At 35.7% G+C, this 12,271-nt stretch overlaps 2 protein-coding genes across 2 annotated transcripts in view; both read left to right on the top strand.

The window, feature by feature from the left end:
* rxfp2a (relaxin family peptide receptor 2a) overlaps positions 1-10,573 on the top strand; it is a 96,611-nt gene extending 86,038 nt beyond the window's left edge. Inside the window, exons 18-20 of the mRNA XM_028032060.1 lie at positions 3,763-3,931; positions 5,846-6,064; positions 7,830-10,573. Of these exons, the coding sequence (XP_027887861.1) occupies positions 3,763-3,931; positions 5,846-6,064; positions 7,830-8,095 (654 nt within the window). The 3' untranslated portion in view covers positions 8,096-10,573. The remainder of the gene's footprint in view (positions 1-3,762; positions 3,932-5,845; positions 6,065-7,829) is intronic.
* Positions 10,574-11,900: 1,327 nt separating this feature from the next.
* Positions 11,901-12,271, top strand: part of fryb (furry homolog b (Drosophila)) — a 64,061-nt gene continuing 63,690 nt past the window's right edge. Inside the window, exon 1 of the mRNA XM_028032031.1 lies at positions 11,901-12,044. The gene's annotated coding sequence lies outside the window, so the exon portion shown is untranslated. The remainder of the gene's footprint in view (positions 12,045-12,271) is intronic.

The raw sequence follows: 12,271 nt of genomic DNA, 5'->3' as shown, positions 1-12,271 counted from the left end.
CAGACTAGCAGCAGCAACAATTAACAAACACCAAGTGGAACTGTACATGCTGAGTTTATCATATGAGCTACTTCTCATTACAACACCAGTAAAATTGTTGTAACTGGCTTAATGGAGAAGCATGTGGAAGAGTGTCGGAGACATGATGAGCTTCTTAAAGAGACTGAGTCTAAATTTCAAGGAGTTAAATTGCAAAGTCAATTTACTTTTTAAGTTGTGTTTGATACGGTATGTTTATCACCATTGAGGGCAACAGTTACTTGATTGTGGTATAAAATGGCATTGTATACCTGGAAAACACACAATATTGCCCTATTAAAAATTAGCAGTTGTTGCTTTAGAGCAAAGAAAAACATAAAATCCTTCTATATTTATGTCTCACTGTCAGGGCTCCATGTCTGTGTCACTATTTTTTTAAGTTTCATTTTATTCAGTTGGATATACACTTCCCTGTCCAAAAACTGGTCACATACTCTAATATTGCAAGTCGAATCACTGCCAAAATTTCTCTTTAGCACATCTCAAAGATGTTCAACAGGGTTAAATTCTGGATTTTGTCCTGGCCAATCCATGAATGAAAACAATGCCTCATGCTCCTTGAAGCACTCTTGTACAATTTGACCTAGATGGACATTGGCTTTGTTTTCCTGAAATTACCTGTCATCAGAGAAGAACAAATTCACTGATGGAATAAGTTGCTCACTCCGTGACCTTAAGTAGTCAGATGACTTCATTATTTGAGTACATAATGTTGCTAAGCCTTCACTAGGTGTGACTAATTCATTAGTTCATGTGCCCACTTCTCACTCTGATGCACCTGATCAAAACCTCTTCGTAATCGAGTATTTTTACCTAGATAGCTTTATAATAATAATATATGCATCTATGAAGCGCATGTGATTAATCTAAAAAGCTTAACATGTTAATATTACATAATGCAGATTAATCACATTACCTATTTTGACCTAAAAGCTTCCCTCCCACCTGGGTTACTTAGTTCACAGCAGAGCATTATACCTTCTTGTACTGTAGTCAATGATGCAGTTAGTCACAAACTGTAGTGCTCAGCAGCAAATTTTACCTTAAAAAACACTCTGACGAAAGTTTGTGAATTATCCTCCAACAGAAGCACAACCACTTTATAGTTATCATTTCTAAATTAGCATTTAAATCAAAATAACTTCTTTTAAGCATCCCAGAATATGAAAACCTTGGTGGTAGGCTCAAAAACTGTTTGAGGTGGTATCTTTTTGAGCATGCATTCGCTTAAACCCAGGTTCTGAAACCAAAGGAAAGAACCTTCAGAGATCCAAACCCTGGAGCAACAGAGATTACTACCACTACACTATCTTAAAGTGACCTTCATGCCTGACAGGAGCAGTGCTGTCCTCTTTCTCCAGATAAGTGGAGAAAGAGCTGTCTCTTTTTCTTTTGAAAAAGAGACAGCTTTAAGAGAACTGCAAATCTGCCAGTTCTTAGAGGAATAAAAACCACCCAAATAGACATTCTTTTCTTGTTCTGGATGGATTTTGATGTCAATACTGGCAGATTTACTGCTGGTTCTTAATCTTAGAACTTGTTTTTTTTCCTTCTCTCATTTTCCCATTTTATTCCTCCCACTTAGAATTAAATGGGTCATAAAAGTGTGAATAAGACCATATAATCATACTGAATAACTCTTCTCTTGACGTGAGAGTCAAACAGTTTCTAAACTTTTAGGTGTCACTTTAAATTTAATTAAAAGATCATTCGTCTTTTAAATCTGTCTCAAGAGGAAAAGTCTTGATTAGTAATAAATATTGTTTAACTATGTTTATTCTTTTAATAAATATGAATTCGTGAATAATATGAAATCTCTTTTTAGCCTCTCTTCTAAGTTCATTCAGACTAATTAGATTTTTGTAACCAATAAGACTCAATGACTTATGAACACTAAAGTTTTTTAAAGTAGCCCAAAGTTGCTACAAATGTCTGTCAATAAAATGCTTTTGTATCAGATTTACAAGAACAGTAAGGTAAATAAGTAAATTTTATTTCTATGTAAAAATAGACATATCGATCACAAAGTGCTTCACAAAGACAAAACAACAACCAAAACATTACTCAAAACCCTGTCTGAATGAAAATGTCTTTAGCTGTTTCTCAAGAGTCGATGGAGTCTGTGCAGCGTAGAGACAGTGCGAAGGTTTTCCAAAGTCTAAGACGACAGATTCAAAACTGTATGAGCAGAATGCTGACACTGTGCAAAGCACCAGCGGTCTGTGAAATGAATTCATTACCCTTGCTTTAATTATTTAAAAACAAAGAAAGTACAATTCAATCATTGATTAGCAACAAATGCCTTTCTTTGAGCTGAAATCAAATCCAACTAGTCAGGTCCAAGATCAGTTGAAAACCTCATAGTCTAACGCTGACATCATCAAAAGAACATAAAAACAGCAGGATGTGCAAAGTGGAGTCCCTTATTGGAGTTAAAATCCAAAATATTTTATTTTTTTCAGGTTTGTAGCAGTATTTTTTTTAATGTATCTTTATATTGTAACAATAATGTTTTGGAGTGACCCAGCCAGAGCCCAGCAGAAAATTTGTGGAGCGAGTTAAAGATTAAAGTGATGACGGCACCGGGTTTATCGCTAAGGATAAATTGTTATAATGCAAGTCTAAACATTAAAATATTTGTCAGCAATTATAAGAAGGGTTTGATTTTTCCCTGATTATTCTTTCCTGCTTTTTGACCCATTTTATTTAGGAGTACAGGAGTTAAGGCTCCTGAATACAGCCCATGTTTTTCAGTTTATATGTAATATTATCCCTTCCACTTTACATTTGTGGGTGAATTTTTAGTTTGGTGAAAATATGCCCAGTAAAATCATGTCAGAAATATCCATCCATCCATCCATTTTCTGTTCACCCTTGTCCCTAATGGGGTCGGGAGGGTTGCTGGTGCCCATCTCCAGCTACGTTCCGGGCGAGAGGCGGGGTACACCCTGGACAGGTCGCCAGTCTGTCGCAGGGCAACACAGAGACATACAGGACAAACAACCATGCACACACACACTCACACCTAGGGAGAATTTAGAGAAACCAATTGACCTGACAGTCATGTTTTTGGACTGTGGGAGGAAGCCGGAGTACCCGGAGAGAACCCACGCATGCACAGGGAGAACATGCAAACTCCATGCAGAAAGACCCCGGCCGGGAATCGAACCCAGGACCTTCTTGCTGCAAGGCAACAGTGCTACCAACTGCGCCACTGTGCAGCCCATGTCAGAAATAGTGAGGAATTAATGTAATTGGTTGTACATAGAGTAAATAAAAGCATCTTTAAATCTCTCGCAAGGCAGTGTTCCTTTTGCAGCTGATTCTACGCGTCTCATTTTTGTGTGCAAAATAAACACTCAAAATGTCACACAAGTCAGTGGGGACAGATTCAATTCCGCCAGTAATTCAAAAGCAAATTGCATTGCCTATTTTAGATATGTCAACTGACATATCCAGGTAGTACTTGAAGAAATTGACATTTTTAGGACAAAAGACGATTTTTCTGTTTTGTTTATTTTCCCCCTCTGTAGACAAAAAATGAACCTCAAAATGTCATTCAACAGGTAGAAATGAGTCAGATCTGAAGTTTAGAGTGCTAATTTTATTAAATGTCTGTATGAATGTGAATATGAGGTGAGTCACTAATGTTCAAAGTTACTTTGAACTTTGAATCGCGTTGCGTCTGAAATCTTAACGGCATATTTGTTGTTACCGTGTAAGGTGATCCTGTCATCTATCTGGCTGATGGGCTTCATCATTGCTGCTGTGCCACTTATGAATGAAGACATCTTTGGGAACTACTACGGACGTAACGGAGTCTGCTTTCCTCTACACTCTGACAGGCAAGAGAAACCTACAAGCAAAGGATATTCAACTGGGATATTTCTAGGTAAATTAAAGAAAACATTTAATTTTTCTTTCTATAAATTTAATGATATTTGCTTTCTCCATTTGTGAGAATGTTAATTTGTATTTTATTAATCTGCATTCAATAAAAAATTCTCTCTTTGAGGATTTGTGTGTAATCACAATCCAATAAAAAGATGAATTATTTATCATGGAAAATTTACAAGTAATTTGAGGTGTTGCTCAGATTTACGGAGCTCTGGCAAACTAACAAAACATTTGCCATCAATAAACATAGGATTTATGAACAATAGATTGTCAGCCTGCCAGTTATTACTCAGTGTTCTTTGTGGGCTTCAGTATGAATGTCACAGAATTATTTTTATATCTTGTCGTAAGGTTTGCCAACGTTTCAGTTACTGGGGCTTTGCTTTTAATGATCTAATGTTTTAAGTTTATGTGGTAATGTTTCTTTTTTTTTCCACATTTTACCTTTCAGTTTATATAAAGTACAGATTTCATCAATACCCCTTTTCTTAGATACCTCTAAATAAAATTTGTACCATATTGATCATTAAATCGAGTCTAACTTTGTATAAACACATTTTGAATATAATTTTAGTTGTTTTGTGAAACCCTTAAAGGTTTATTAGAAAAAATATTGATGAAAACCTTAAACAAACTGCTTTATTGCTCATTCAGTTATGGAGAGACCTGGTAGCGAGGTAACATTTGATTCAGTTCTGTTAAGGAAGGGATGCTTCTAAAAGTTGCAGGACTATCAGGTTGCAAAGTTATCTACCCATGTTTGCATGTCTTTGAATGGCCCAATCAAAGTCCTAAATCGAAATGAGAATCTTTGAAAACCATGCATCACCTTCCTTCCTGATTACAATTGCAATATATTTCACATTGTGCTGGTTTATCACTTGAAATCCCAAAGAAACACTTGAAGTTTGTGATATTCAATATGACAAAATATGAATTAGTTCAAAGAGTATGAATGGATCCATTGTGCAAGGCTGCACTGCGACTGAAATATCTCCCTCACACTTGTCACCTGAAACTTTTCTGTTTGGTGTATTTGACATATTTGATTGTATTTCATGGTGGCTTATTTTCAATTTTAAAATTTGATTAAATTAACACAGTAATTCATTACTATGCTTACCCCCCAAAAGAACAATCTTTTACTTGAACTCCTGTCTTATTTAAAAATCTCTATTATTTTTTTTTCTTGTACCCCTCCAGGGGGTCTTTTGTGGGCTCTAGTGTTCCTTATATGACAGTAGACTGACAGGAAACGGGGAAGGAGAGGGGGGAAGACATGCAGCAAATGTCGTCGGGTCCGGGAGTCGAACCCGCGACGGCCGCGTCGAGGACTCAAGGCCTCCAAATACGGGCTGCGCTAACCACTACTCTACCACGGCACGCCCCAAAAAATCTCTATTATTTTTACTGAATTATTTAATAGTTTTTACTATTATTTTTACTATTATTTAATAGTTTCAATATTTGTTAAGCTCACAGAAACATGTTGAAAAACTCTAACATGCATTTGTGCTGCAGGATTTTATCTTCTGGATTTATTTGCACACAAATGTGGATGGCATTGATTATTTACTGATATTTTGCCATGGTGATATTGTTTTACAATGATTTTACGGAAACTTTGGTATGATGCATGCTGCAGCGTCCATTAAATTTTATGTTGGCACACCCAAACAAGTTTGAGAAACCTTAGTTAGGGAAACGTCTTAGTTAAGGAAATTTTTGTCTTTCTTTTTGTACAACCACAAGACGAGGCTTAAGTCCAATACTGCTGGATCTGCATAGCCAGTCATTTTTGTTTTGAAGCTTGTCATTGAAATAGCTGCTGCTATTTTTCTAAACTGAAAGTTCTTTATGCTTTTCCTTTGTCTGAATACATGTATGAACAGTCTGTTCATTGTTTTAGGTCTAAATCTGGTGGCGTTTCTTGTGATCGTCTTCTCCTACTCCAGCATGTTCTATTCCATCTACAAAACTGGAATCAATGCGACTGACCTGCGGAGCAGACTGCACCGAGACGTGGCAGTGGCCAACAGATTTTTCTTTATAGTGTTCTCTGACGCCCTCTGCTGGATCCCCATATTTTTAGTGAAGATTCTCTCGCTGCTGGAAGTGGAGATACCAGGTGATAAGTGAAAACAGCAACTTTTCAGAAACTTTAAAATCATTCCATTACGATATTAATCACTAAGCAATTGTACAAACCATAACTTCTGGGAATTTTGAGATAATTCTTAATGAAATTCACCCCCAAGTAAAATGAATTTATTCATGCTATTTGTTCACCAACTGAGCTTTTAGTTTATTTGGTAAGTTTTCAGTTTCAGTTTATTTTTCTTTTGAGAAAACTTTATGGACCCAGTTAGCTCCATACAGCTCAAGTATAAACTTCATTTAGCATTTTTTATGTCTGAAATAAAGCTTAATGAAATCATCCATCAAGTAGAATATTGATGGTCATTTCCTAGCACAGAAACAGAAAATGTTGTCAAGATCTGTCTTTTTTGACATAAAATGCAGGTTTTTCAGCTATGATGTGACTGAAATTTTGAGAGGTAAATAATAAGAATGAGTTTATGATTTTATGATTTTCTTTTAAGCTTTTACGAGGTTAGAGTTTAACTTTAATAAAATCCTGATTTTGGTTAAGTCTGTCAGCTGATAAAATCCTCACTCATGTAAATTAAGATCTCATCTGTGCTATTATCCTACTATTTACATACATTGTTAAAAGTGAGTTGGGTCTTTCCTCCTTTTTCTGCTGGACCTGCTGCCGAGGAACAATACAATCAAAGTGTGATTTAAAAAAGATAAATTAATTTATAATATTTATACTGACTAGGACATGCGTCTTCAGTTTACAGTTTCAAGCTGTTTGTGTTTAAAGCTGCTTGTGTTATTAGAAGCTTAAGCATTCTAATAAAATTCAAACCACACACAGCAGTGTCATCTTGGAGGGGAAATGTTACAGTGTGGCATTCTATTATGCATAAAATATCCAAAGTTTGCCAAAGAAAATGTAGTTTGAATTTTTATTCACCCCTGAATAAAATTGCATTAAATGAGGTCAGGATAAGCTGCTTTTGCTGCAATTTTTTCATGAGAAAATGTGCATCATTCAATTTGAAAGTTTTAAGATAAAATGAGCTCTACTCTTAAACCCATTCATATTCAAAAATCTTATTAATGTTAAAAGGCTGACAGAGTCCTAAACCACTCGTTTCCCCTAAAATGTCTATCAAGCAAGTCAAGAATTGACTTTTCAGATTTTTCCACAGATACAACTCTGGGGAAAATACAAGTATCACGTGACCACAATTCTAGTATCTTGGATATGTCTCCTATGTCTCAAGAAACCTTAATGCATCTAGAATTTAAATCTTTTGATGTTGTATGTCTGACAGGAACTAATTACAACCTGGAACTTTTAACCTGCTGCCTTTACATTGTGTCTACATGCTCCTTCAAAACATTTTAAGCCTTTTTGTACCTGAAATATTGCAGAAAGTACATATTTTCTACATGTATTGAAAACTGCTATGTTCAAACCTCTTTAATAAAGGAATTATAGGGATGCCTCAATGATGAGGAACTATAGGCCCATATGTACCGTAGCATGTCAAGAAAAAACAAGGAATTTTATCAACACATTAATCACACAAAGTCAATAAAATAAATAAACAAAAACTAGCACAAATGATTAGACATAAATCTAATTTTGAGAGGCACATTGGTACTAGATTTTAAAATCCTGCTATTATTCTTGGCTATAAATAGATTCAGCAGTTGTCAGACATTAACCTGAATTTGAATACCATTTTCATTGTGCATCTTGCTATGCAAATATACCTGCCACGACTTAAAATAGTTGTTTCTTTTTGCTCCTTCAGACACGATTTCCAGCTGGGTTGTCATTTTCATTCTTCCAATCAACAGTGCCTTGAACCCCATCCTGTACACTCTGACAACCAGCTTCTTTAGAGAGCAGGTGGAGCTCTTGCTCTGTCGCTGGCAGAGAAGACACACCCTGAAGAAAGACCGCAAAAGCCTCACTTCCTCCACCATCTTCATGGAGACGGCGCGGCCGCAGTGCTACCAGCCGCCTGCCTACCTCCAGCAGCTGTCGCTGGTCGAAGTGGACCCTCGCTATGCCTGAGAGGACTTTTTTTTGAAACTGTACCATTTTTTATAAACTACGGGTCATAGGCCAATTTTATTGCCACATTTTTAAGCTCTTACATGACAGCAGCACTGTTTTTAACACTCCCAGGAGGAAAAAAATGTTACAATCACTGTGCTGATTCATCATGCTCTGACATTTTTTTTTAATGTCTTGTGTTTTTTGTTGTGCACAAAGGCAGCACCTTCAGCTTACTGTTATAAATGTCTTACTCAAAGCCTCCTTAGCATGGGCATGAGGAGCCAAGGCTTACACCACCAATGTTGCATCTTGGAGGAGTTTCTGTGTTGTTTAAGCTGCAGTTTCCACCTTACTTGAAAAGGTGGAATGAAAAGGTCTAACACGTAGATTACATCCAACACTCGCGACACCTGTTGATACTTCAGTGTCATCTGATTGAATTTATGGGAGATGTGCAAAAGCAGATATCGCTTTTATCTCAGTCACATACACTGTTATCCATGAAGAGACTGACCAACTGTTTAACAATTATCTGGGAGCTGAACTGAGTTCAATCAGAAAGGGACAAACAGGTAAAGAACAAAAGTAATTTTGCTTCTTTAAGATGTAGCACTCAAACGTTTTTTAATTGAAAAATTACAAATCAGCTTTTGCATTATGTAGTCATTTACCGTGCACAAAGTTAATGCATGTATGAAAATGCCAAAAAACCTTAAGAAATGTTTAGGGTCATTTTTGAATCTGAGAGATTTAGCCTTTCTATTTTAAACAATTTCTTCTATAATTCCTTTTCCTCTTGTCTGTCGGTTTAGAGGGCGTTTCAGCTTTACTAAATAAAGTTGTATATAAATCGATTAGAATACCAAATAAGTTAGTTTCATTAATTCAGTTTATAAATTAAAACTCGTGCTTTACATATATTTATTACAGACAGACTGTATATTCTATGCAGTTTGTCTATAACTGTATAATATACTTTAATTTTTTAAATAACTGATGATTATGACTTTCATGATCATAACTGAAAAATCCCAAATGCAGTTTCTCCAAAAATATTAAAGTTAGAAGTTATAAGAATTTGAAGAATGTGAATTTACTAAATGTTTTATGCACTTTATACTTAGTTGGGGGTCCTTTTGCACGAATTTCTGCATCCAATGATTGAGGTGTTAACAAAGCCAATGGTGTTTTAATTGCCTTCAGCTCATCTGCACTCCTTTTATTGATTCTCTATGGGGTTTGGGTCAGGGCAATTTGCTGGCATGTAAAGCAAGGTATATACTGTTTCCTGGATAATTCAGTGTGTTGTGGCTCTCTAATTCAAGTTTCACTATTCGCCTTCCGAATGAGCTTTTGATTGGGCTTTACCTCTTATGGTTTAGATTATCTCTGTTTTTATTGATCTTTTTTCCATTCACCTCCATTAATGTGCTTAGGTAGCAGAACTATAAACAGCCTGCTTTTCTGTCAATTAGATTTTTATGTTTATATACCTTGTGGAGGGTCTTAATGACTGTCAGCAGTCTTCTCCATAATTGTTTAGTCCATAATGCACCCGTCTGTATTTCAAATCTTTTTTTTAACTGGTCTTAAATTTTAGTTGTTGGGGTTTTTTGGAGGTGAGGGGGGTCAGAAATTGAGTTTTTGGATTTTTAGCTACTGAAAACTAACAAAAGTTTTCAGTACCTAAATTTTTGTTAACTAAGAAACTTAACAAAAATAAAATAGTTCCTTCGTTAGATGGTGGATATAAGTTTCCTTCTTTAGAAGATGGACCTAAGTTTCACTTTTGAATTAAATTACTGAAATTATGCTTTTTATTATATTATTGAGATGAAAATGAAAATGAAAATACAGAAGACAAAGGTGAATTAGAATTTGGTTAGGGTTGTTAGAAGCTGTGGCTCTTTTATTTCTGTTAGCCAGTCTAATTCTAATGCCAAATTTCCTGTGTTTTTAACCAATTTTACACAACATCTGCACAAGTTTTATTAATTCATACCTCCTTTATATGTTATGTGAACAACTTGAACTGGATCAATGTTTTTGTATCAACCTTAAATTTTTTTTGTCTTTTTTATTGCACTTATTGACATAAGAAGGCCTTAATACATTTTTTTAGATGGTTTCAAATTTGCTTTAAATTTCATTGTTTTCAATTTCTTCATGCTTTTCAGCAGGTGCACTGACGGTGACAATCGTAAAATATAATTTTAAATGGCATATTAGAAGTTTGATTAGTAAAGGGAAATTAAGCAGACGAATGAAAAGGATTAATAGCATAAATATATTTTGTAAATATCTGCTGTGGAACCAGTAGATGTAAATCTGATTAAATAAGAAGTGTCACTTGCTGTCATGTTCATTTGTACATTTTTTATTATAATTTGTTACAAAATAATGTTATGTACCGTATGTAAAATGTTTTTTGAGTCAGGTTCTTGAATTTTATGGTCATTGTTTGCTCTACATTTTGAATAAAGTTTTGGAAAAGAATAATCCTGTTATTTTACAATTCTGCATGAATAGCACCTTTTCAAAAGCTGATTGTGACTTGAAAATCAGGGGGCTGCTTTTGAAAGAGTCTACTGCATATACAATGATTGATAACACAAAACTGAGAAAAAGATGAGAATGTTTACATACTGGCTTTTTTGTTTTAAATCGCATAACTGGTTCTTAAAAGTTAAGCCTATTGAGCAAAGGCCACTCTGAATATGGAAAAGTCTTAAGTTATGCTTCACATTTCAGCATTTGTCTTCAGAAAAGCTAGAGTTTTCTTTGTACCACATGTGGTCTTAATCAGTCATTTTTCAGGCTTTGTGTAAAATTCAGTGTTTCTTTTTAGAAGAAAACAGAAAATCCAGATTTAACAATGCAGCCCGAAGCACAACCATTGTCAGATGTCCTGAACAGAAACACCAAGATAGTGTTAAGACTGACTCAAGATCATTACAAAAAAGGAGACCATACCATGGTTAAAAAAAAAACAGAAAAGGAACATTTATTAAGATGAAAAATAAAGTTAATAAAAAATTACAATGAAAAGCAAGTGTCAAAATCAGTGGCTTTATGTAAATACATGGATGTGTTGTATGTATGCGCATGGAAGTGCTAAGACCTGAAAACAAAGACAAATTCAATTGTGCATCCTAAGGAGGAGAATCAGGTTTAAAATGTACCTTCTCTTCTCTTTGCATATATCCTGCAACACTCATTCTACTGATTGCATTATTTTCTCAAAAATGACTGAGACCTACACATGATCTAAAATAAAAAGGAAACTGCCAATAAAAGTAAAGAAATTGATAACTGACAAAAATAAATATCTAAACAAAAAGATAGATCGTAATATAAATAACTATTGTATATGTTTTTACATGGAATAAAGGTAGGAATTAATTATCTGGTTGAGCAAGAAAGAAACGGTTAACAGAAAAGATGAGACTGTAGAGGGAAGAGAGATAATACAGACCTGGCATTTAGAAGTAAAAACATTTGCTAGGCTTGTATTGCTTTATCTCAATTTTTAAAAAAGCCCCAAAATGCCATGTTCAGAAGAAGCTACTATTGTAGTTATCCTTGGGACTGTGCCTGTGTGAGCTTTATTAAATATCACCTACAGCTCTTTCATCACTTCATGTGGCTGCACCTGCGGCGCTCCGCATCCTTTCTCAGCAGGTGTCCTGCCCTTGGACCGAGCTGCGCCCCTAGTGACACCTTGACGGGCACGGCTGTTGACCAATGGGAATCGAATCTCGTCTCAGTCTCTATCTTCTTGGAATCTGATTGGTTGCTAGGGGCGGGACCTTGTCGACTCAAGCCGTGGTGCTGTCAGCCGGGGAGGCACGACTCCTGGAGGAGAGAGACGAGGCGAATTGATGAAAACAAGCCACCGAGCATCATAAACAAAGAACTCGTCTCAGGAGATGGCCTTGTAGGCGTCCGCGTCGACGAAGAAAAGGTAAAATTTGATTTAAAGCTAAATTAAGGCTGTGTGTGGGGATGTTTCGGTGTTCTGTTGACTACCGAGACAACACAAGACATGTCTTAGTCTAACACTGTCTGCTGTGACTAACAGTCGGAGCGCTGTAGCTATCTAGTTAGCTATACGCTTAGCTGGTTATAGTGTTCTGTACCAATTAAATGAACGAGAAAAAATGTCTGCTAGTTTAAGAAATTGCGCCCTGC

This window comes from Xiphophorus couchianus, chromosome 11, assembly GCF_001444195.1.
Source record: "Xiphophorus couchianus chromosome 11, X_couchianus-1.0, whole genome shotgun sequence".
In the NCBI taxonomy this organism is placed as follows: domain Eukaryota; kingdom Metazoa; phylum Chordata; class Actinopteri; order Cyprinodontiformes; family Poeciliidae; genus Xiphophorus; species Xiphophorus couchianus.
This window is presented reverse-complemented; position numbering and strand designations above follow the sequence as displayed.